This window comes from Setaria viridis, chromosome 1 (assembly GCF_005286985.2).
Source record: "Setaria viridis chromosome 1, Setaria_viridis_v4.0, whole genome shotgun sequence".
Classification (NCBI taxonomy): Eukaryota; Viridiplantae; Streptophyta; class Magnoliopsida; order Poales; family Poaceae; genus Setaria; species Setaria viridis.
Window position 1 is genome coordinate 2,783,447 of NC_048263.2, and position 25,493 is coordinate 2,808,939.

Here is a 25,493-nt window from a genome sequence, read left to right on the forward strand (position 1 = left end):
TCTTATAAAATAAAAGGAATAAAGATACAATAATGAGTACTTAAGTACAATTGTAGATTATTTTTTTCAGGACACGTTGGCTTCGGTTGTGGACTCTGTTGCAACATATTCGACCGGTAAAAGATCGAACCAGAGACTCCAACGGTTCGGTTCGCTTAAAAAACCATCCCGCAATCGATCCAGTAAAAACCGGATGGACTGGCCGGTTTTTTAGGAAGCTGTAACGATCTTGGTTAACCAGCCGAGTTAATCTCAAGGTTAATCCCAATCTGCAGTTTCCATCGGTCCGACCCTGAAACCCAACCAAATCGCCGGTTCTCCCTCTGTCCCAAAAATCGGTGTTCCTCCAGGTCTTAGAGCTGTGGGAAAGCCAGAGTCTGGAAGGTGGACCCACAACCAGATCCCACAGATCCCTCGAGTCAAACGCGCCAGGGACAGCGTGCGCTCCGCTTCAGAGCTTCCCTACCGCGTGGTTCGACCTCTCCGATGCGCGTCGCCTCGCCCAGTCGCCGGCCGCGACAAGATAGATCAGCGCGCCTCCCTCCCAATCACGCGCGGAAGTCCCTGTAGCCTTTCTGCCTCGCCTCGTCTCGCTCGCACCCTCGCCGGCCGCGCCAAGGCGCCCTATCGCCGCCGTGGCAGAGGTTTTGCCGCTGCCGCGCCAGACCGCCTCGCATCCCGCACCCATCACCTCGTCCGGATCCCCGGCCGCGCGCCCCGATGCTTTCCGGCTTTTCCATCTCCTCCACAGTCGCGCCGCCCACGCGCGCGCTCCACGACGATACCGCCCTCGCCAACCACGGCCCCGGCAGAGACAGCTCCTTTTTCCGCCTCGCCAGTGATGTGCCCCGGCAAGCCATGGTTCTGCGCTCGCTCGTGCCACCACTCGCCCTGTCACCTCACCTGCTGCGACCTCGCTTGCAGTGCCTTCCTTCCTATCACACGCCAGTCAAGTCGCCGCCCACAATCCGCTGCTTGACGCGACCAGACCCTGCTCGCCTTCGCCAACCCTTAATCCCGGTAAAACTGCGCCTGCGCCGGCTTGTCTCCAATGCCCAATGACCCAAGACCCTGTCCCCGAAGCTCTGCTTCGCTGCCTATCGCCGCTCAATCGCCGACAAGGCAGAGCACTCCATCCTTTTCAACCCGATCTTCGCGCGGCTCAAACTCTCTCTCTCTCTCTCTCTCTCTCTCTCTCTCTTCCGCGTAGCTATAAAAAGGAGTACCAGAGCCCCTACCGGAGTTTCCTTCGCCATCGCTGCTTCGCCGCACCATACTCTGCTCGCACTTGAGCACTGCCGCTTAAGCTCTTGAGGAAGTTTTCCTCTCCGCTCAAACCCGCTTCTCCCCAACCCACCAGCCGCCTGTTCCTTCGCACGGTGCTAGAGCTTGCTTGTTGTCCACAAGAAGCCCCGCAGCCGCCGGAGCACCGTCGAACCTCGCCGCCATCCAAGCCTTAGCGCCTTAGTCCTTCCGCCTAAGTCTGTTCCTTCCCGACCCCAAGACTTCACCAGCAGACCTGAAGGTAAGCTGCTAACCCCCTTCCCGATTCGCCCGACCCCTTTTTCCGTCTCACCCGACCTTGTCTGTTTCGCCGACCCTTATTCGCCTCGCCCGAGGGCTCAACTATATATTTTTCTTTGACCCAAGGGTATCTGTGTAAGGTTTCGGGGACTTCTCTGTGTTAAGTCTGAGGACCCCGGTACAGTTATTCCTTAAGTCTAAGGGTCAGCTCATAAGATTCCCCCAATCCGACCCTTTTATCCTATTCTCCACCAACTGAAGTTGGACTCCTCCACCTTTCCTGTAGCTTTGCTACAAGTGCCTCAGCTAAAATGTGCAAGTGTTGTTGAAATAACCATCTAAATGTTTAACCCCTGCATTTGCACTTCCGTGTAGAGCTAAATCTCGCCGACGGCATATACGAACTGCACCCGGCACCAGAAGACGAAGCAGTAGCTGAGCCGCCAACCGCAGGAGCTGAAGCAGAACCCGCAGAGGACCAGTTTGCCTCCACCCCGCTCGAAGGCAAGCCCCGGAGCATGACCCCAACTTTCTAAACTTGCATGTGCCTTCCTTCATATGTATGTGCATTTACGTTATAGGAGTTGTTTGAAACCATAGATGCATGACTTAGCTCCCTTGATCTGAACACTAGTCTGTTGAGTCCAAGTAGTTGCAATGCTTAATAGGGCTCGGCAGAAGTCGAGTGATTTCCTGTCACTCGCGAGTTATAGGAGTTGGTTGTTCTCTTTCTGGTTACAACTATAAGGACGATGGACGGGGTAGAGCTTGGTGAACTCTTTTGGTGGTCGGCTGATCGCCCTGTCTGTTTACTTGAATCTGTTTAAGGTCTGACAGTGGTGGTGTTCGTCATCAAGTGTTTGAAAGTACTAATCTCATACCCATTATGGGATGGGGAAGCCTAGTACCTGATTGAACCTGGACGTGAGCGGTTCGATCCACTGTCTCTGGAACAGAGTTTCCCCTACGGCCGCATGTGGTGGCAAGTGTGGTCACGGAACGGCAGAGGCCGGATCTGTGGAACCTTGCACCAAGAGAGGTGGGCCCGACACGAGTCAGGGAGTTGATGGGGACGACCGACATAGGAAGCGACCTTCGGTGGTGCGCGGATGTCGTGAGGTTAGGTTCGCCATGCATAGTTAAGGAACTCGAATCGATTCGTCTTCCTCTCACAGTTTGAGACTGCTTGATCGCTATGCTACACTGAGTAAAAATGGAACATGATGATGAGATGAACCAATGCTTGTTCTACACTTTGTGGTTGGAACTATGCTTGTTTAGTATAAGTTGCCAATGTAGACTGGTTAAGGAACTTAGAATTTGAGCTAAAACTTTGAAAGTAAGGACCTAACATAGTTGCTTTTGGCAAACAAAAACCCCTCAGCCAAAGAGCCTTGCATGTCTAGAAGTGGTGGAGTAGTTTTCCCACCGGTCGGTTAAGTCTTGTTGAGCTTAGAAGCTCAGCCTTGTTGTGGCATCTCTTTTCAGGTGAAGTTGAAGCTTCTGAATTCGCTGCTGTTGGCACTTGGCCGCCCCAGCTTCCTCCTGGGTGGACGGCCGAGTGGGATCCCTCCTCGGACGGCGAGGAGCGGGATCACTGATGTCCTGTTTGGCCTCACCAGGGACATCCGCCCCCGGCGCTAGCTTCCGCTATTTACCTTTTTTCGCTGTTTTTGAACCTTGTAAAACTCTGATTTCGAACCAGTGTGTAATAAATCGTTGGACTAATTATTTGATCTGTTGTATTCTCTGGAACCACTCACCTTCATGTGAGCTATGCTAACTCGGTCCTATTTAAGTGGTTTAATCGGATGAAATACGATGGATCGTCGAGTTAACTTGATTAAAGCATGAGATTCGCGTGTTAAGCGACTTAACCGTGCTTTAGCTAAGTTAATCCGAGATGTTCCGCCACAGAAGCAAACTGGGCGGTTCTGTATGAACCGTGCGGCTTGTGTTTCTTGCCTTGGAATAGCTCAGGACCTCAGGTATCTCCCACGTTGGCCCAACTAAAGGCCCAGCCCAAGCAGCGTGCATCCGTTGGCTCCTAAAATCCCACGTACGCAGTTGCTCGCACACACGGCGGCGGCGCATAGGGAAACACGGCGACGGCATCCCGATTCACAAGTATGGCGGCGGGCCGGCGGCGCGTTGCAAGCAGACGGTGGCTGCCATTTCTGCTCCTGCATCTACCGACCCATTCTTCACCGGCTGCGGCCGCGGAACCTCATTCTCTGTTGTTCTGCTCGTTCTTCGCTGGAAGAGACCTCTCGTCCTTCGGACCCCGACTCTGTTCCCGTTCTTCACCTACAGCAGGCGGAGGGTAAAGGCCAAGCGCAGGGTAGATCGAAAAGGCTCCTTGTGGTGGTGTGACCACCGCACAACTGCATGATATTGACATGGGCTCATGGAGAACGGTGAGTGTCCAAACTCCATATTAAAATTATTTGATCTGTTTGTGTGGATTGGACGTGCATTAGAGTAGAGGTGGAGATCTAGCCAGAGTAGGATCTTGCCATCTTGGTAAGATGGAATTATTAGCTGATTCTAGTGATATTTTTGCCGTTCTTTTCTAGACTCTGAAGAATGACGGAAGGGCAATAGTATTTATGTTAACTTGGAAATTTGAATGGAGTTGTTGTGGTCACATATTTGTGTTATTTATGTCAACTATATATTGCTAATTATTAATTGTACAAGTGTATATAAGCACCGGTTCGATTTATTTTGTGGCCGGTTCAATTTAGCGGTTCAAAACTATTGAACCGGCGGTTCAACCGATTTCTAACGGTTGAACCAGTGAACCGATATCCTTGCCGGCTCGATGACCGGTCCGGTCCTAATAACTATGGTTTAGAGGTTTAGAGAGCCATGTTGTTTTTCATCCCATGGATGGCCTTTCATTTTGAGTATCGGTTATTAATGTTAAACACATTGTGGTTTAATCTATGAGCGCGCTGATGCCTCTTTCTGGGGTTTGAAGCAGGAACCTTTTCCATTATCTAAAAAAAAGTAGAAAGGAATATTAAGTCAAAATTCTATGAGTTTCCTAGCAGACATGTTGAGATTTATTGATGTAATAAAAATTATGATGGCAGAAATGAAAAACTCTATGAATTTTGCAAAGAAAATAACACAAGATTTAGTATTTCACCGTAGACACATATATGAGAATGTCTCTCGGCTCTGGATGGTGTATATATACTGTATCATGGTACTGGTACACGCTTAAAAGGCTTTCAGTTTGAGGTGACGCAGTCAAGCAGCACATCATGCTGCAGGCAGAATTCCTGCGTGATTCGGTCAAGGCAAATCTCTCCCTCACGCTACTGCAGAGCTCTCGAGCGAGCCACGTACACGTACGCACGCACTCCTAGTAATCAATGGAGGAGGCTGGAGTTATTCGACACACGCTCCTCCACTCCGGCGAGGCGGCGGTCAGTTGGGCACGCGGACCGCCTGCGGCAGGAGCGCCGCCTCCTGACGCGCCGGCAGCGCGCGGCAGTCCGGCACGACGACCGCGCCGACGACGGCGGCGTTCATAGCGGCGGCATCATCCTGTTCCGTCGTCGTCGTCACGGCGGCGCGGGCGATCTCGTCGTCGACGATGCCGAGCAGCACTCTGGCGAGGTCCTCGAAGCCGTCCCACTCGCGCACGGCGGCGGCCGGCGGCGCCCCCGTGATGAGGTCGCACACGGGGTACCCCGCCCGCGGCATCACGTAGTCGCCCTCCCGCAGCTTTAGGGACGGGCAGTAGTCCCCCCGGCCGTCGCCGAGGTACACCACCGCTCTCCGACGCCGCCTCGCCGCCACCGCCGCCTCTTCTTCTTCTTGGAGGATCCGCTCCATCACCTTGCCCTGAAACCAATCAATACAATAATCGGCGTCACGAACTCCGATGATCCGGCGATCGGGCGATGGATGGTCATTGATCAAGAGTCAGCAGGCAACCATACCTTGCACATGTTGGGCGGGCAGGAGGGGAGCGCGCAGCCGTGGCCGGGGGCCGGGGCGGCGAACTCGTGGTAGGGGCGGATGCGGAGGCGGCCGGCGGCGTCGACGTGGGCCGGGTTGGTGTCGGTGCCGGAGAAGTACCCGGCGAGGCCGTGGTGCGCGAGGACGGTCTCGATGAAGAAGGCGTTGGCGTCGCTGAGGACCCGGAGCTCGCACCCGCGCGCGTGCGCGGACTCGATGGCCGCCGCGACGTGCGGGGACAGCGGCGCCGCCCGGAGGCAGGCCGCGACGTCCTCCGCCGTCCTGCCCTCCGCGTGCAGCTCCCCCATCATCGCGTCCTGCGGCAATCGTCGCCGGTGAGATCACAGGGTAGGAACAGTGCGTGAGATGTGTACGAAGGTAGACGCGCCGGCCGGTGGCGCGGGCGGCGGCTGATGAGGAGAGTGCTTACGATGGCGTGGTTCCATGGGAGGTGGCGGAGGAGGTCGTCGAAGCGGCGGGTGGCGCCGAGGGAGTCGACGACCCAGTTGTCGCTGTCGCAGTCGACGATGGTCTTGTCGAAGTCGAACACCACCAGGGGGGCGCCATTGCTCGCCGCCATTGTTGTTGCTAGCTAGTTCAGAGATGAGAGCAGAGGATGCAATGCTAGCAGTAGCAGCTGCCTTGCACTGGCTGGCATGGGATGGCGACGACCGCCACTGGCGACGGTATTTATAGGGGATGGACAGGGGAGGTGGGAGCTAAACGCTGGGACGTACTCCAGCAGCCATGGCAGCGTTCTAGCTAGTAGGACGGATGGTGACTCACGGCCATGGATGGAACGGGAGTTGGGAGACGGCCGGACGGCATTGCTCGCCGTCGCTAATGCGCTCTGATGGCGTCCGCATTATTGCGTCGTCCACAGGGCCTCTAAACCTTTTCCGATTGACCCATTAATTCTGGTGTCAGATTAATCCGCGGCCGGGATCGAGAGGATTTGTTCTCGGGAATATTCCTGCAGGCTGCGCAGCCATTTGGGATTTGATTACACCAGGTGCGTTAAAAGCTTTCCCGCCACCGCTTCTCATCTGCAGGCGGTTACAACGGTCCGTGCGTGGCAGTCCCAGATTTCGGGGGAAGGCCGCAAGACCGTGGTGGCGTGGTGCATTGTTCCAATGACGACCCTGCAAGCTTTGCTATCTATGAACAGCTACTTTTACGAAAGGTTTTCCAATTTCCATGGACTCGAACCCGATATAAAGGGCCAGAAAGTAAAAGAACGGGGAAGGAGGACCCTTTAGGAAACCATGAGGAGTTTCATATTTGTTGTTTCCAGGGCATCTAGAACGCACCTTTGAATTTTACGCGCAACACACGCAATCAGAGTAATAAACACTGCCGGCGAAAACACCTTCCGTTAAACCCCTCTTTAGTACCAGTTGTGCAACTGGTATATTGCTAAGTCGGTATTAAAGGGGTTCTTTAGTACCGGTCAAGGAGACCAACCGGTACTAAATTGGCTACCACGACGTGGAGGCCAATTTAGCACCGATTGGTCTCCCCAACCGGTGCTAAATTCTTTTTTCTTTTATGTTTCTTTTCTCATTTTCTTTTCTATTTCTTTATTCTATATTAGTATTTTGTATTGCTTCCTTTATGTATACCAGTTCTAATATGCAATATATATAAAGTTGTATTTGATCTACAATATTACATTTGAGATAACATTATACATAGACATATTATGTATACACATATATGAATAATATTACATTGCATCAACTTTTCAAGTTCAACATTTTGGATCAACTATTCTAAACCCGAGTCCTGATGGTGATATAGATTTAATCCACCATTATGCAACTCTCCCGCTGGATTTACTACCTCGTCCAGAAGAAATCCACTTTGTTGTTCTTGAATTGCCCTGATTTTTTTCGTCCTGAGGAGATCTCCCTTCATGTGCATAATCTATGTCATTAGCAAAGATTATTATATTAGATCAATGGATATGCACAATTAAAACTAATTTATTGTTAAGAAATTTGTATACATACTCTGAATTCGTGGTCGGTTATACATTTGGGATCTACAAAGTCATGGATGAACTCACATACGTCGTATCCGCATAAATTATTCCCCGGATTCTATCTCAAACACTATATATATATGGCAAAAGAAGTTATGAAATATTTATCGTGTTCAAGGAAGTGACACGAGATGTGCAAATTCAATACATACCGGGAATTCAGAGTGGATATGAAGTTGCTCCTTGAATTCATCTGAGTGATGTTGACGGAAGCGAGCCCATACTCTGTTAAGCATACCTATGAGGTCGGTGTATTGATTTATTGGTCTCCTTAGAGAGTCTAGGATATAAACCATGCTTCAATCAATCACGTCTGATTTATAGGAGGGAAGTTAGTATCGGTTGAGAGCTCCAACCGGTACTAAAGGTCACCAATTAGTACCGGGCTCAGGCACGTTAGTACCGGGTGGAGGCTCCAACCAATACTAATGGGTGACCTTTAGTACCGGTTGGAGCCCCCAACTGGTACTAAAGGGGGTCACGGGGGGCTCCTGGGGAACTAGCCATTATACCCAGCACTAATGCTATCATTAGTACCGGGTTAAAAACTAACCGGTACTATACCTCGGGACAAATGCCGGGTTTTCCAATAGTGAAAATTTTTGCCCCAGTACTGATATAGAATGTTTCCAAATTTTGAAAGCAGTATACATCCATTTTCATCTGGACAAAACAACTTTTATCTTTCTTTTAGAGTATTACTCTTCATCGATCGACACTTTTTTTATTCATCAGTCATCCAAATTTATACTATAAATTGATTAAGAATGACGATTTGGGATCTATGGGCTCGAGGACCAACAGTGGAGGTGGGAGAGGCAACAGCAGAACGGAGGCGATAGGAGATAGATTCCCGGTGGGCGTAAAACAAGAGGGGTATTGGGCTAATAAATAGGTTAGTGTTGGGCGGCATTGGGGTACGCCGTAGCTGGTGTCGAAGAAGGAAGAAATAAGCTGGTGTCGAAGAAGGAAGAAATAATAAGGACGCGTTTGGTTGGTCGCACGAGGCTCGTCCAGGCTCCAGCGATGCATGTTGCCGTTGATTGGTTGCCTGCATGCTGGCCAGAGCCTGGCTCGGCGCATGCAAAAGGCACCGGTGAGCCTGGTTCCCGGGAAACGAAAATGAAATCCGTTTCTCGCCGGCCAAGCTCGCTGGATGCAGGCAGCTGCTAGCTAATCATGATATTTAATAGGTGATTAGCATATATTAAGTGAGATTAGTGTTTTTAAAAAGTGATTAAGATTTAATGAGGTAAAGTAAGAACTATTAAAATATTTTACACAATATAAATATCATAATGATACTTGGTTGTAGTATTTTATCTCATGCAATATATTCTCGTGCGAGCAACCAAACAACTTCTATTCACGACCTGATCAGATTAATGCGTGCAACCAAACAAACAAACTCATGTTGCATTCGTTGAGTCTGGCTCCCAGGTACGAGCCAGGCTAGCCTCAGCAACGAACCAAACGTGCTCTAAGAGAGAAGCAACGAACCAAACGCGCTCTAAGAGAGAAAGGTGTGAATCTAGACTATATTAGGTTAGATTCAATACTACTAAATCTCATTCGAGTTACATGAAGATGCTTTAGAAAACTCTAATACTGTGTGAACAGAGGTACCTGTAGCTATATAGGGCAACCTAGAATGAAACTCCCATGTTGTCCACCCACAGAGCGGTCTGTACGAGCCTCGCTCGGCACGGTCTTGGATGGACCCAGCATGGATACCGGCAAAGGTCGCCCGCAGCTCCGGCGAGCTCACTCTACATGTGCGGTTTGCAGAAAAGGCTATGGCCGCGTTGCACGCGAGGGGTAGGAGAGGGCGGGCTAGCGGCTATGGGCTACCTAGTCGCTGACGTGACTTGCCCGATGGCAAGAGCTCGATCGGTAACTCCGGGCACCTGCCGGCCGCCACGCGTGCGTCCCTTCCGGTCTGCACGCGCTCAGCTTCGTCCCTCAGCCGCGGCTGCGGTGGCGCGTCCCGGCACGAGGCACAAGACGCGCTTGCATGCTCCGGCGGCTCTCCGACGCGGCAGAACCCAATCGTAAACCGCAAACTGGGACTTTGCTGCAGTACGTGCATTAATTATACGTTGTGCGACTGCTTCAACCCCACGCATGCCAGTGGAAAACTAATCTTTGATTTCCAATAAAAATTTCAAAATAATTTGAACCTGGACCAAAGCTACGTTAATTCCGGATTTAAATTTCGTAGTTTGTAGGGAATCTTTTAATCTCAATTTATAACATCAACCGGGATTAAAAATGATCCTTTAATCCGAATTTGTAACACAAACCTAAGATTTTAATCCAGATTTTGTGTTACAAATCTGAGTCGTTAGTCCCAGTAAATCTTAGTTCTGATCGGGAAATCGAGCTCCTTTAGGTTTTCCGGGACTACAGCTTAATTAGTTTTCTAGTAGTGGCAAACAATAAGAGTCTTAATTTATTTTTTCAAAACTTTGTACATATAATAAACACCCACATACACAAATCATCAGCCCTTTGAATACTCCTATATGTAAGCAATCATATGTACATATGAGTACTTTCGAGAGATTGAGCCGGCAAATCTAATGTCAATAGACATGTTGCATATCTCTGAAAAATAGCGCATGTTTAAATCTTGAAATAAATCCAAAAAAATTTTGAACACCCATGCCGAGTCGAGGATTCTAACCTGAATGGCTTGAGTTACACGCGGTTTGTATAAAAATCTTACCTTATATTACTAATTAAAGGCGTCTTGTCATCATTTATATGTTTTTTTCGGAATGTCGTCATTTATATTAATCTTCACGATTCCTACTAACAAAAACATTATAAAATAAAAAAATTAACCATCAATTACGTAGATCTGATTACATAATTACAAAAAATCTAAAATAACTTGTAAACCCGCATCTAACTAAGTTTACCTACTCTACCATTATTAATCTAAAAAGTCTCACTCAAAAAATATTTAATGATGTGTGTCACCATGAAAACACGTATATATGCATTATGCATATGTATAAAGTGATTGATAAAGTATATATATATATATATATATATATATATATATATATATATATTTTCATGTCAACCACATGTATTAAATTAAGGTTTTAACCAAACACATGGCAAACACATGTGAAGGTAGGATGTAAGGAAAGATTCATAAGCAAGAATGAAAAATTATATAAATTAATTTGTAACTAAAGTATATTACAATTTACAAAACTACATAAAGATAGGAAAATATCTACGAGCGTTGTGTTAAAACATGTGTGTATGTCTGAGAGAGAAGCAATTTTGATAGCTACTACGCAGTACAAGATTTTCATGATCACGCATGTGCGCATCGATTCTCTGTCTCAACCATTAATCTCTTCCGTCGGCCGGATGTGATTCTTGGGTCAGGTGGTTCGAGATCTGCAGGGTTTCTGATTCTCCCCTGCGATGTGTTCGTTCTCCTACTCGGTACATAGCATGTGGAGGATCACCTTTGGATTGGAACCACATCATGTCCAAGTCGTGCCATGCGTAGTGGAATATGTGCTTTCCCAATAGCGTACACTCGGAGAAGATCGATCGACAGCTCGACACATGATGCTGCTCCCATTATTCGAGCCATTGCGGTTTCCTATAGCACAAAAGAAAGAGAGTTTTGTTAAAGTTCTTTTTTTTAATTACTTCCTTCATGACGGATTGACGGGATGTTGCTATACTATTCATTGTCCGTGGCCTTAGGAGAATTAGATTTACAATATTTGTCCACTAAGATGCTAAAAGATTGGTTATTGCAACGTCTCAGCAGCATCACCAACCAACTTCCTGACGTATCCGCAAACACGGAGCCACCCCATCCAGATTCCCTTTCACTCCCTGCTTCTTAGCGAGCTCCAATCCAACCTTAAAGTATACTTCCTCCGTCCCAAATTATATGTCATTTCATTTTTTCTAGATTCATAAATTGAACTATGTACATAGATATATGCTATGTCTAGATACATAGCTTTTGCTATGAATCTTAAAAATCCAAAACAAACTATAATTTGGAATGGATGGAGTAATTACTAACAGATTATCTATGAGTTTAGGGCTCTCAGCATAACGCACCTATTTTTTTTTTATGGTTAGCTATATATGCTACCTGTTCAGGAGTTTGGAGCAAGGCAGCTGATGCTGCCCCCATTATTGAATTTCTTTAAGCTAGAGAAAGTTCCCAAGCGCAAACATTTTTGTAGGCTATCAAGATGTAAAGGAGAGAAAAATGTCTGCTGATATTGACATGCTAATTTAACATGAATGCTGTTTCGCTTTTCGATCGCTCCAGCGCGACTGATAGACGTTTATTTCCTTTTACCATCCACAAATAACAAGAAATCAGGCCTAAATCTAGAATATCTCTCTGCATTAGCTAGTGGCGCTCTTTCTACAGACAGTGACCACACATATATGTTGAGGCGTTATGCACTTTGTATGGCATTTGATTTCATGACCTGACCTAGAAAGTATATAATAATAAGGGCTTGATGTTGAGCGCATTAAGGGGTGGTTACGATGGCATTCTTTCAGTGTCTCCATCAGCTACCACAATGCTGATATAAAAATTAAGACGAGTCCAAGATCAATATTTTTAGACCAACAACATCACTCTCCCACACCATTGAAAAGTAAACTAATTGTATCCGATAACCGAAAGATCCCTTTTGGAGTTCCATCATCCAAATAATATTAACCTGGTACAAGAAATTGTTCTAGTACCCCAACAATTTAAATGCCATGCAGCTTGATTCTGATGGATCCATCCATCATATTACTAGCACACAACAAAATGAAGGATTCCTCCATTGCACGGCGATTCGCTTTGCTATCCCGATATATTGCACTCCCGTCCTCTTCTTTTTCATTCAAACAAAAAGAGCTAAAAGATGGAGCACCATGGATATGTCCATGTAGTGAAGCAATATGTAGCACAAGTGGAGCAAAGATTTGGTGTGTTTCCTTTTCCTGTGATAATAAAGAGGCAACCAATCAATATGGAACTGCTTTATTACAAACCTTTGGTTTAACAATGCCACGCACCATGCGAGATGCGAAGATCTAGAGCTGAGCTCGCAAACCTTGGCAGGCCAATCCACCTCCTCCAATTCATGCACTGGTCAATGTTGTTTCTTCTTCCTTTTGGGTGCGTGACAATGGTGTTGGTGAATGCTGATGATGCGGATGTTGCCGGTTGCTAAACCAGAGGGGCACCTGCGGAGACCACGGCGAAAGTGACACCAAAACTTGTAGTGGCTGAGCCAGAATCTTGCCTTGAGGTGGGGTAATTTTAAATGTTTTTATTTGTATGCAAATCATTTGCAAGAGCTATGGAGTCATACAGGTATGTATTTCCGGTGGGAAAGTGCGTATTCGCATTACGTGAGGCCTTATCTATCTAATAACTAATTTCTTGTGTAGTTGCCTGCTGAGGGTGTCGTCTATGCCTTTAACATACTTAAAAAATTTAATAGTGAAAAAGAAAAAATATGTCGAGTTAGTATGAGACAGAAAACAAGATAGTAAGTTAATAACCATTGTAAAATACTACTATAAGTGAAATTATCCCAAAATTATGTAAATACTGCATAACAAGTTGGATTTTACTTCCTCCGTCCCAAAAAGAATGCAACTCCCGCTTCCCGAGAAGTCAACCAATTTTAAATTTGATCAAATTTATACAAAATAGGACTAACATTTATGGTACATAATAAATATCAATTGATTAATCATGTAATATATTTTCATACTAAATCTATTTGGAGACGTGAATGTTAGTTTTTTTTAAAAATTTGGTCAAACTTGAAACTATTTGACTCCTCGGAAAGTGAGAGTTGCATTTTTTTTGGAACGGAGGGAGTATTTTAACGAGAAATTCCACTATAAGGCTGTGAAAGTTTTCTTACCAACCCGATTTATAAGGGTGGAAAAGAAAGTACCAAGGTGCACTAGGTGGCTTTTCCTTTTTTTTTTTAATCCGAACTTGACTTATTTTAGTATAGGAAGACGCCATTCTACCCGACTAAATAGCTAGCGAAAGCTACTATTTTGCATTCCTTGGGGAAAGTAGCATTTTCAAGTGTCAACTGAGAACATTTGCCCCAACCATATGCCACAAGTTAAGTTTTTTTAGAACACAAATTAAGAAAATTGATTCCCGTCATAAATGTTTCCAAACAAGTCGACCTATAAAATGGCACCATTGCCCTTGCCCTAGTGGGACATAATAAGTAACAATAGCATGATAGTAGGTTAAGAAAAGGCGCGATTATTTTCCTTTCATAAGCTTTTGGCCATTTTGATTCCGATTGCAATGGGTCGGGCGGTCGCTTTTTTCTATGGCCATGGGGCGCGTTAGGTTTGCTTTCAATCTCTGCGTATCCCTAATCTCTATACTTTACACGTGTCGAGATCTCTCATTAGCCACCACTAATTAAAACTTCGTATTTAGCTGAAATTAACTTTTCTAAAACTCCGGCCCAATGTTTTTAGAGGATAAACCCGGCCCGACTAGTAGTTTCCAAAGAAAAGAAAGCCTAATATCTCAACAGGCCCATCAAAACCCCGGCCCACACAAGAGCGTCGGCTGGGCCTAATAAAAGCTGCAACTACCCCCACATCAGCCTTGTTGTCAGAGAGAGGGTTAACTGCCTCTGGCCCACACGTCGGCCACCACGTGCATCGTCCGGCCGGCGAGGGACCACCGCGGCAGCCACCCGCCGGAATCATCTCCCACGCGATTCCCATCTCTCGCCGACTCACCCACACAAGAGCATCGCAGAATCCGCCCCTCCAAAAAAAATCAAGCGAGCGCACAGAGGCAGCGTGCGCAGTGCTCGGTTGGAGGAGGAGGAGTAGGTGGGCAGATCGATCGAAGGGGTTCAGGCGGTGGGGTTGGTGGTCGGTCGCCATGGCAGCAGCGGGAGGAGCAGGACGGGGAGGAGGGAAGGGGGAGGGGTCGCTGGCGTACAGGGCGTGGAGGCAGTACCTGCTCCAGCTCCAGCAGCACCCTCTTCGCACAAAGGTCTCATCTTTCGCTCCTTGTTCTTGGATTTTGTTTCTCTCTTTCGGAAGAGAGGGGGAGTTCTTGAATTGAGTTCGTTTCATTGGCTGATGCAGATGGTCACGGCGGGGTGCCTCGCCGGCGTCAGCGACTCCGTGGCGCAGAAGCTCTCCGGGTACCAGAAGATTGAGAAGCGCCGGCTGTTCCTCAAGATGGTAAAGATGCAGCCTTGTATTTAGTTTCTGCTACTGTCAGCGAGTTTAGTTGCCGTCGAATCGTATAGGATGAATGGATGGTGTTACACTGATATGTACTGTATTGTCGTATCAGCTCAACTGCAGTTTCGCTGTTGCAACTTTTGGAGTGTGAATAGTTCTTATCAACTGGTTTTGGGTGGAATTCACGGTAGGATGTGGGGGCGCAGTTGAAAGATGTGAAGCTTCAATTCAAGGCATTTAGCAAGTAGTTTCAGTTCACCCATTGAATTGCTGCAATGTGGATGTGGTCTGCTTCTGTCTCTGATTTATGTTGCCTTAGGTTGGGGTTGCAAATAAATTTGTTAGAGTGTGACGAAAATTCATGGATTCTTTATGCTGAGTGCAAACATGAATTGCTAGTGTATGCTACCAAAGAGTGCTGCTAGTTTATTCAGAATTATGTCAGGCTGTTTCTCAAAATAAGGATATGCATTTGAATGTTTGGTGGTTTTCCTTGCTTACTTCTGTCAGAAAGATTGTGCACCGCAATTATTTAATAGTATATCTTCTATTCGGATGAGTCTCTTTTGTTTTAAGAAGAGGGCTGCTCACTGCTTTCTATTGTTCTACAAACTTGTGGTCTCAAGTCTCAGTTGTCCTAACTGTTGTTTGTGTAACATATTGTATAGCCTTCATGAAAGTTTATGAGGGTATTCAGTAGTTGAATCCAAATAAAACTTAAAGACATCTGGCATTAACTTATGCCATGCTTATGCAATTCTTACTTTGCTTTATTGATCGCTAAGAAACAAGTAGCATTCCACATACTTTGATCTGATCTGTTATGTCTGTAACCCAAACTAATTCATTCACCAACAGGTGTTTTCTTTATATGCCTTTGTTCTTGTATTTATTGTGCTCACTTGCATGCCCTTGACTGTTATGATCTCACACCACCTATTGATATCACGTTGCAGCTCTTTGGTTTTGCATATGGTGGCCCATTTGGACATTTCTTGCACAAAATTTTGGATTATATCTTCAAAGGGAAGAAGGATACCAAAACTATAGCTAAGAAGGTATACTGTTTGTCATTGACAATTTTCATGATACCTCTCCTTATTGTGCAGGCTATGTATAAATAATTGTTTGTACTTCCCCTGCACACTAAAAGAAAAATGATTTAACATCGAATAGATGTTTTGACTTCAGTAGCCAACTAATAATTGATAAGCGACAAAGAATTGGACTGCAGCAATCTAGAACTAATGCTTGCTAATTGTCCAAAGTCTTGATTGGAGCAACTTTTTTTTGGTGGGTTCCAGTAAAAATATTGGACATAATTGGGACACCTGTAACCAGTGAGTAACAGGCTGATTTACTGATGGATTCCAGCAACGTGTGTTTTCTCTTTTTTTCATTTTCTGAATTCATATTGCTAGCTTCACACTGAAATAGTTCTAGATTGGTTAACTTGTTCAAACTGTTACCAAATTATAAACTACCCTCTTTTTTACTAGTTGGATTTGGAACCCTGGGTTCAATTGAAGCTAATACCTGTTAACAACATTTAATCGATATCATGTCAGTAACTTAGTATGTAGTGTTTCATGTACGATACTCTTTTCAGGTGTTGCTGGAGCAAGTGACATCTTCTCCCTGGAACAATTTGTTGTTCTTGTTCTATTACGGATATGTTGTTGAGAGTAAGTGTGTTAACCGTCATATCAGTGTAGTTTGTTGTGATTAAAGAAGTTGTGTTGACATCGTGCTATATCAAATTGCCAGTTACAATCTCAAAATCCACCCCACCCCCTCCCTTTTCCATTAATGTGTACTATTATACATTGTTCCATTGTCAGTCTCCTGAAAAATGACTATGCATAAGCAGAAATATGATATCACAGTAGTGCATCTTGAATGACATGGCCGTCTATTTAATATAATACCATTGTTGCTTCCATAAATCTTCTACTATACCTCGTCAGTCCAAGGGTACTTATCCCATCTTGCAATTTAGGGAGGCCTTTGAAGGATGTGACGATCAGGGTGAAGAAACAATATCCTTCTGTGCAATTGAGCGCTTGGATGGTATGTATTTTTCTTTTGGTGCTGATACTAGTCTTTTAATTTCCCTCCACGGATCAGTCATGAATCCGTTTGCTCTGCAGTTTTGGCCAATTGTCAGTTGGATCAACCACCAGTACATGCCTTTGCAATTCCGTGTGATCTTCCACAGCTTTGTCGCATGCTGTTGGTAATGTTCTCTTGTCCTGAACATTCTGCAAGACTTGTTTCCCGATGCATGACTGGGCAAATCTCACTTGTTATCTGGTCATCCCTTTCTATTCCTTGTGCAGGGGGATATTTCTCAACCTTCGCGCAAGGGCTATGTCTCTGAAGCAGGCTTAGATGGTATAGAAGGAACACATAGCAGCGCAGCTCCAACCCGGGTACTAACCGGCCAAAGAATGAGGATTCTGGACGCTATATCATGCACTGTTTTGGAAACAAAAAGTCTTGAAACCATTCAAGTAGGAGGATCTCGACTATTTATCCAGTAGGAGCAGTCGGTTTATTAGGTTGTCAACATGTGCAAAGACAAATTGAGCTTTCGTGAATTGAGATGGAACAGAAGTATGATGAATTGGCCTGCCTTTGAGAACCAGCTCATTCTTTTTCCCCCCTGCCGAGTACTGGTCATGAGATTGTTCCAGCCATCAACTGCTGTTGCTGGTAACCAAACCTGATGCCTGACTAGATGCTCTTCTCAGGTCCATTCAGACTTTAGAAAACGACCCAGATATCCAGGATTTCACTCTGGATGACTGGCTCGGGACATGAGCTATTCCCAGTCACTGCAATCCCGAGCGCTACTACGCCGATGAACCGCCTGAAATTCAAAGCAAAGTTTTTAATCAAAACTCACCTGGAATTCAAAGTTTTCGTCGGAGCCATCGACGCACTGAATTTTCAGGCTGAATCCGCGGGCATGCGCAATTGAGCTTTGACCCATACCTTTCTGTTTCGGGCCGTGGTCGTGGTGATACCGTTACCTTGAATTGACCTATTCCATCCCAACTGGGCAACTGGCTGATGGTATCAGGCTCGTAATTTGGCAAGCGTACAAGCTTGACAGGGTCCATTATACCTTCGCAGCGACCATTGACCGAGCTAGTGTTCAGAATGTTGCCACACGTTCTTTTCAAGCCGTTGCAATGTCGGTCGGTCTGTCTCGCCGAACCGCCTGAAATCGTCTCCGAAACACACGACGAATTTGGCTCCTCGGCGTGTGGCCTATGATATACCCTTGAATTCTCTCTCTCTCTCTCTCTCTCTCTCTCTCTCTCTCTCTCTCTCTCTCTCTCTCTCTCTCTCTCTCTCTCTCTCTCTCTCTCTCTCTCTCTCTCTCACACACACACACACACACACACACACACACACACACACACACACACACACACATGCAAAAATAGAAGGAAAGAAAGGAAGGTGATGTGGATTCACTATAGGTAACTAATGTTGCACAGTCCTTGGATTAATACGGGCAATATTTAGGGCATCAACCATTCCTTTTCTTTTCTCCAGTGCTTTAAAATGCAGCCCTACTCTCACTTCCCCACACCCGATGCATTTTAGAGACGAGTCATCCCCTCCCTTTGCCTTCCTGGACTCTTCTGGGTCCCAAGCGGCTCACTCTCACTTCCTATTTGAGAGTTGAGCATTCCTATTTTTCTCACTTCCCCAGCGGCAACGGAGATAAAAGTTCCCCAGCGAAAAAACTTGAGAGTGCGAGGCAACGGAGATAAAATTTGAGAGTTGGGCATTCCTACTTTTCTCAAGCTATTTTTTATACAATATATGAAAAAACTTTTGTATCTTAAATTGAAGTATAAGCTATTCAAATTAAACATATCTCAACCTAAAACTATATAATTTTCAAAGAAAAATACATTTGCATTTGCATATTGTACTCCATCTATTCCAAATTGTAAGTCATTTTGGCTTTTCTAGTTTATAGCTTTTATTATCATATAGATATACGCTATGTCTAGATATATAATAAAAATTATGCATCTAGAAAAACCAACATGACTTACAATTTGGAATGAAAGAGTAATTAAGAATAATGGTTTCATTGTCCTTATCTTGTAAGAAAGAATCACTCTCAAAAAGTGTAATCAAGACCAATTTGCCGCGATGTGGCCAAAACTAGCATGGATGCCTTCACGGCAAATTCTCACAAAGATTTCAAATCACTTTATTTTGATTTCTAACTCATTTTTCCTAGTTAAACTTCAGTATAGCCTACTATAGTACGTTTGATACACACACCACTAAGCAATTGTTTCATTCGTTAATTGCATGAGGAAAGAAACAATTGGATTAGAGGATACATGAATTAGCCTAACCAACTACAGTGGCTGTGTGTCAACTTGTTTCATTAGGGAAGGCTTGGCTGAGATGACAAATGATGAAATAAACCACCATGTGTACAACTTGAGCCTATATGTTCATGGTATTTGGACAAAATTCTGGGGTGTTCATGAGAATTACCCATGAATCATGGTAGCTTCGCCCACTTTGTTGGGTTGGGGAGGGGGGTGCTTAAGCCCCATACCGTCCAACCGCCTATGGAGCTCCCCCTCCTGTGATATGTATCGGAGCCAAATAAAAGAAAGAGAGATGTAGGATGTATTCACATCTTATATAATGGAGATTGGAGATTGGAGATGATCCATACAATTCTCTTCTAGTTTTTATGTTCTGTATTGATATAAACTGCATGTGATGGTATAAATACCGCTGCTGTAAATTGATCTCTTCATCAATTTAGATTTTGGTTGCATATAGTGTATCATCTCTTGTAACAAGCTCTTCTCATGTAGAGCTGGCCCGATCTTCCAATATGTATGGATAATTCGATTGGTGGAGAACTCGACGTTGATGATCCGGGCTTCTAATCAGACATGATTCAAACCCCTGCAACCGCTACACCGCTGCTCCATTGATTATCAACCAAGCACAACTCGATTGACCTCACCAAGAAAGCTTTCGCTGCAAGCAAATCGAAGAACACAAGCAAGAAAGTATAAACACGCAATCTGAAATTGCAGATGTATATGAAATAGATCTGAAATAAAAGGTTCAAGTTCTCAATTCAAAAGGACTAATCGACACAGTCGATAAGAACAAGAACAGGAGCCCTGGATCATAGTAAAAGGACTTGTCACCACAGTTACAATGAATCAATCTCAATTTCTCAATGGAAAACTAGAACTAAACAAACCCAAGTCTCTCAGTTGGCGGCTACTGAGTTTATATGAAAAAGGAGTGAGCCAGGGTTGGGGGCGACCAGGAGAGGGGCACCCACAACATGGGCTTAAGGCCCGACACGATACAAGGCAAACTTGACCCAAAACTGGTGATGCAGCACCTTATCATGGTATCACAGAATGATCCACGATGCTTCTGGAGCTAGGACCAAAACCAAACGAAAGGTTTCGTCGTCTTCTTTCCAACGCATCAAAGAACGTCTCGTTTCGATGTGGTATGAAGGAGATATCACCGTTTGCGTCCAGGGTGGTCGGTTGAATCCGAACCGAACGCGAATACCAAGTTGGTGACAACTTGTAACTTGGAGAAGGCCAAAGCTTGTGCGTATCCATGATGCTGCTGTATCATCTCTTGTCATGAGTTTTGACTATATTAACAACCATACATGCATTCGGTGTAGCTCGGTTGGTTAGGTTATATTCGAGTTACTCAAGCACAGATGCTTGGATTATTCTAGGTTTTATCACCATACATACAAAACCTGCTATTGGGAAAAAAAGCATCCAAATACCGCCAGTATGACTAACTTTTTAATTTTCTTTCATTAGCAAGTTAACCACGATGACCAGGTTGCCATTAATCTGCAAAATGCACACAGATGGGCTTGAACTTTGGAGCTCGTCGCCCGTGCGTTCTGCGTAGACTTGTACGTACGGCGACGAGCGACGACCGTATGGTCGGTCGTAAAGATCTCGCGTTTCCGTTGATCCGTTCCCTCGAAAGGTTGAATTGACCACCCTGCTGCCTGGTGTGTGTCTCTCTGAACGATTTCATTCCGTTCCCATGAAACAGGTCGATATGATAATATTGGCCGCGTTTCGCAGAGTGGGCCGAGCTGGGGCGCAGGGCGGTCAAAGGCTAAAAAAGCCCCGTTTTGTCTCGTCTCTCAAAAAAAAAAACAAATGTGGAAGGACGCTGGCCGGGACACACAAACCGAAAGGAGAGAGATGAAAGACCATGTGAAATATGCTCCGGCCGTACGCCAAAAAAATGTTAAAAAAAGAGAGTTGCATTTGAAACTGTTACGAAACCAGCCGTAGTCGACAGGCTTCGTGGTGGTGCTCGCATCGCGTCGCGTCGATCACGCGCTGGGTTGGACATGGACTCCAACCTTGTCTCCGCTCTCTCTCCCTGCGCGTCCGTCATGTCATGTGCGCCCGCCGCACCCGTGTCTACGGTATTCGGTAGGTGCCCGTCGTCGGCGCGCCCGGCTTCGTCTGACGCGCCGTGCTCTTGGCAGAAGAGATCATCAGGCCGTTGGCGCAAAGCTTCAAACTTGTTTCAGAATTCACATCATGCGTGCCAATTCAGATCATGGACTCAATGAAATCGGATGAATCAAAGAATTGTCATTACGGTTTGACTTTGTTACAAAAGAATGAACGAATGAATGGAATTCCCAGGAACTTCAATTTGTCCGGGACTCTAATTAGTGTTGGTATCTATGCACATTTCCCATGCAATCTTTGCTGCTCAGAAGAGCTTGCCGGCGTAGTCCTTGATGTCCTCGTCCCTAACCGACGCCGACGCCATCCGCCGGAACTGCCGGAGGTCCGACGCGCTCCGGCCCAGCAGCAGCGCCACCTTGGTCTCGAACACCTCCCCGTCCTCCCTCCTCTCCGCGTCGGGCTCCCCGAGCGCCGCCTCGATGTCCTCCTGGATCTTGCGGTAGAACCCCGCGCAGTTCCGGAGCAGCTCGAACAGCATCCCCAGCTGACCCCCGTGCTCCACCGTGTTCGCCGCCGCCGCCAGCGCGCCGCAGAGGGCGGCGGCGCCGGACGCCCAGGAGCCGGCGTCGCCGTTGCCGCTGCTGCTGCCGATGAAGGCCGCGGCGATGGCGGCGGTGCCGGCGAGGGCCGGACCGGCCACGGCGAGGCCGCGGTTGAGGGTGAGGACCAGCTTGCCGACGGAAAGGTACTGGTGCTCGTCCTTGGCCTTGAGCACGCGCAGGAGCCCCCGCATCTCCTCCTCCAGCTCCGGCGTCCACCCGTTGTTGGTGTTTCCGTTGCCGGAGCGGCGGCCGAAGCTCTTGGGCCTCTTGCTCTTCAGCTGTTGAGGGCGGCGGCGCGGCCACCACCGGGCGGGCTCGACGGCCTTGGGGAACTTCTCGAGCATCCCGGGGAGCAGCGGCAGCGGGTACGCGGCGTCGAGCGCAAGCACCCGGTCCATGGCGTCCTGCACGTCAGCCTCGGTGATCGGTGCCGTCCTGTGGTGGCCGTCGAGGTCCGCGCGGACGTCGCGCTCCAGCTGCCTCCAGAGGCGCGTGGCGTTGCGCTGCTCCTCGGCGAGCTGCGACGGCTGGATCCTGTTGACCGCGGCCATGGTGACCGCCGCGGTGGCGAGGAGCGCCCCCGCGGAGGCCTTGAGCGCGCCCACGGTGCCGGGCGCGGCGGGCGCGAGCGCGGCCATGACGGAGGCCGCGAGGGTCAGGGAGTTGGTGGAGTGGAGCAGCAGGTGGTTCCAGTTGTCCCGCTGCCGCCCGATGATGTCGTGCATCTCCGCGCGGTCCGCCGCCGCCTCCGCCACCGCGCGGAGCTTCTCGACCGCCGCTCCGTCCTGCGCCGCCGCCGCCGGGACGCGCGCGTCGATCCAGTCCAGCTTGAGGGTGAGGTCCGCGGGGCTGGCGGCCGACGTTTGCAGACCGCTAGGCACGCGCAGGGCGGCGCGGCAGGGAGCAGCGGCGCTCCGCCGCGGCCGGCGCGCGGTCCAGGACGAGGACGGCGAAGAGGTGGAGGCCGTCAAGAAGAGTCGCTGCGCATGGAGAGCCGCCGCCATGGTCGATGGGCTGTCGCTGTGCGCCTGGGGATTAAGAATTCGCTTGCTTTTGCGGATCACGATTGCGCTCACTCGAGTGGATTCGAGATTTGGAAGGCGAAGTAGCTTCGCTTTGCTTGCGTCCGGTGATGAGGATGGATGGGTATTGGGGGGAGGGGACGGGGGTATTTATAGGAGACGGCGGGAATGGTGGGTGATGGGGTCTGACACTCTGACCGGGTAGGATGGGAAGGAAGACGATGGGTTGGGCCGGGTCAATTCGGCTTCTGGGAAGGTGTGGTTTGAAGGGCGCTTTGGCCTCGAGATCGCGTCGTCCAAAGCTTGGAGACCGTTTCTGGCAGGTGACCAGGCTGGTCCGTACGCCCGCCCGTGACACCGCGTTTCCTCACTGACCGGAGTAGCAGCGAGTGAATGCGTCACTGGCTTGGCAGGCACCCCCGTCTCGTTCTCATTAACTTTCTAGTGGATCTTGTGGGCCTCGCATCATGCATGCCCATCGCCACATGTACACGTGGCTAGAGGTGTTTGGGAGATATTGACTAAACTTTAGCCCTGTCACATCGAATGTTCGGATGTTAATTAGGATGATTAAATATGAACGAATTACAAAACTAATAGCAGAACTTCTAGGCTAAATCACGAGACGAATCTATTGAGCCTAATTAATCCATCATTAGCGAATGGTTACTGTAGCACCACAGTGTCAGCATCAGCATGTAGCCAAGCAGGGGTTTCGTCCGAAAGTCCACCGCAGCCCAAACCCATCCTCAAAATAGCGCATATGACAATCATTGTGGTGGCAAACTAACCATTGTATACAACCATGGCGAGTTGCTGCTAGTGGGAAGACCCTACCACGCCAATCAAGCCGCTGACATGCATGACTCAATTAGCCGTCACTAGCATGCTAGGACTAGAAACTTCAGGTGGCCACTATGAGAAACAACTTAGTCCAAAACTACCATCCAAACAAATCTTATCAAGGTCAAAAAAAATAATTTCAACCACTTGCAAAGAAAAAGTTAAAGGTGACAACAAGTTTATGTACACGTATGAATTATAATAAAAATAAAAAGGCGGTCTCTCTATATATATAAGTTTTTCTTATTGTTTACATCTTTTAGTGGATTTCCCTTTGATTTGGTTGGTCTTTTGTAACCCGCACCTAAAGAGAGTTCAGTGAGGGGCATATGCCCCCACTCTACCACTCATATTCAAAATTTATATTGACTTAGAACCCTATAGTATGTCTATTCACTTCTATGGTGGCACGTCTTCGCTTGGTTTTATTTTGCATTATTAGGGAGTCATGTATACTTGTAAAATATAAAATCATAACAGATATTTGTCTATATTTTTTGATACTTGGTTTGAAGCAAGCGCGGTGTCAAGCAAAAAGAAACTATTGAAGGGTCACCGGTAACATAGGTACCGAGTGAAAAAAAATTATTGAGTGATCTAGTTGAAGAAGTTTATTTCTTTTTGTACCTTTGGGAAAAAAAAAAGTTCTGTCAGAAACAGAGTACCTTGATAAATAAAAAACTTACCAAGAGAATCTAGAGATAAACAGCAAGGTAACTAATAAAAGAGATTAAAGCATCACTCGAGTGCTTTTAGATTTAGTGCTTTGGTTTGGAGGGTCTTTTAGATTACAGCAAGGTAACTTGTAGCTGCATAGGAGTTCGTTAACGTTTCACTTGGTCTGTCATCAACGCTTGGTTTCTACTGCAAAAGCTGGCGTCCCCATCAGAAAGATCGTATCAACTCTTTTCCGCTCTTTTTAATAAAAAAAGATGTTCAATTTTCTAAACAGAGATAAGATGTGGTGGCATTATTGATGTGTGTTGAGGTCTGTGTGCATTTGTTCATCACAGGCACACGCCGTTTCCTTCTTTCGGCATGCATGACGCGAGACGTGACGTGATGTGAAGGCGAGAAACAGGCACCGGCGGCAGCTCAGACACCCACTGGTACGGTGGTTCCGGCTAGCTGGAGAGCCAGATCGGCGCCGGGTTGAGTGGCGGGCGACACAGTGGTTGTCGGAGACCGACAGATGCCGTGTCCAGTAGCTAGCTAGGATGGCTGATGGCATCGCTGGCTGTCTGGCCGATGGAGCTCTGATCTGAAGGAATCACACACCGCTAGCTAGCTCCCGACAACGAGGCCGTGTCCTCCACTGTACGCATGTGTGCAGCAGGCGCCGTGCGCGTACGCTTGGCTTGCTTAGCTCGCTCGTCACGGCCGGCTTCCCGGAGCTTTCTCCGATCCAGGGCACATGCACACATGCGATATACAGTGTACTCCCTAACGATCACTAACGATCAGCACATGCATGACAAGGGGTTAACACGGTAGTAACACTACGCTATTAGTATTATTATTATCATAAGTTTATAACGATTTGCCCATCTACGCCTCGTCTCAGGCAATTCTCCATCAACGATCTTCCACTCCCCTAACGCCAAATTTCAACCCAGCTTTATTGAATTGCGGTCCTACCTCCCCAGCTCCACACAACGTACGGCCGTGTCATCTCTTCTGCTTCAAATGGCACGTGGAATCATTACCTTCTCACCGGCTCGCCCCGGTCAACATACACCACCTC

At 47.2% G+C, this 25,493-nt stretch overlaps 3 protein-coding genes across 3 annotated transcripts; 1 reads left to right on the forward strand and 2 right to left on the reverse strand.

The window, feature by feature from the left end:
• Positions 1 to 4,665: 4,665 nt before the first annotated feature.
• LOC117842589 (thiamine phosphate phosphatase-like protein) lies at positions 4,666 to 6,371 on the reverse strand. Its single transcript, XM_034723074.2, has 3 exons — positions 5,930 to 6,371; positions 5,481 to 5,816; positions 4,666 to 5,382 (listed from the first exon to the last, which is right to left on the reverse strand). Exons 1-3 carry the CDS (start codon positions 6,077 to 6,079, stop codon positions 4,963 to 4,965), a joined length of 906 nt encoding a protein of 301 aa, XP_034578965.1. The 5' UTR covers positions 6,080 to 6,371; the 3' UTR covers positions 4,666 to 4,962.
• Positions 6,372 to 14,251: 7,880 nt separating this feature from the next.
• Positions 14,252 to 17,444, forward strand: LOC117841730 (peroxisomal membrane protein PMP22). The gene is made up of 7 exons (XM_034722211.2): positions 14,252 to 14,600; positions 14,696 to 14,794; positions 15,754 to 15,855; positions 16,407 to 16,482; positions 16,797 to 16,867; positions 16,948 to 17,033; positions 17,137 to 17,444. The coding sequence occupies exons 1-7, from the start codon at positions 14,487 to 14,489 to the stop codon at positions 17,186 to 17,188; spliced, it is 600 nt and encodes a 199-aa protein (XP_034578102.1). The 5' UTR covers positions 14,252 to 14,486; the 3' UTR covers positions 17,189 to 17,444.
• Positions 17,445 to 21,442: 3,998 nt separating this feature from the next.
• Positions 21,443 to 23,043, reverse strand: LOC117847463 (probable F-box protein At4g22030). The gene has a single exon (XM_072295152.1). It carries the CDS (start codon positions 22,886 to 22,888, stop codon positions 21,587 to 21,589), a length of 1,302 nt encoding a protein of 433 aa, XP_072151253.1. The 5' UTR covers positions 22,889 to 23,043; the 3' UTR covers positions 21,443 to 21,586.
• Between the last annotated feature and the right edge of the window lie 2,450 nt (positions 23,044 to 25,493).

Excerpts from the sequence above, each read along its gene's own strand:
- LOC117842589 (XM_034723074.2), bottom strand. The coding sequence starts at position 6,079 with ATGGCGGCGAGCAATGGCGCCCCCCTGGTGGTGTTCGACTTCGACAAG. Across the intron at positions 5,817-5,929 it reads TCCCATGGAACCACGCCATC|GACGCGATGATGGGGGAGCT; the intron begins GTAAGCACTCTC and ends CGATTGCCGCAG. Across the intron at positions 5,383-5,480 it reads GCCCGCCCAACATGTGCAAG|GGCAAGGTGATGGAGCGGAT; the intron begins GTATGGTTGCCT and ends GATTGGTTTCAG.
- LOC117841730 (XM_034722211.2), top strand. The coding sequence starts at position 14,487 with ATGGCAGCAGCGGGAGGAGCAGGACGGGGAGGAGGGAAGGGGGAGGGG. Across the intron at positions 14,601-14,695 it reads AGCACCCTCTTCGCACAAAG|ATGGTCACGGCGGGGTGCCT; the intron begins GTCTCATCTTTC and ends TGGCTGATGCAG. Across the intron at positions 14,795-15,753 it reads GCCGGCTGTTCCTCAAGATG|CTCTTTGGTTTTGCATATGG; the intron begins GTAAAGATGCAG and ends ATCACGTTGCAG.
- LOC117847463 (XM_072295152.1), bottom strand. The coding sequence starts at position 22,888 with ATGGCGGCGGCTCTCCATGCGCAGCGACTCTTCTTGACGGCCTCCACC.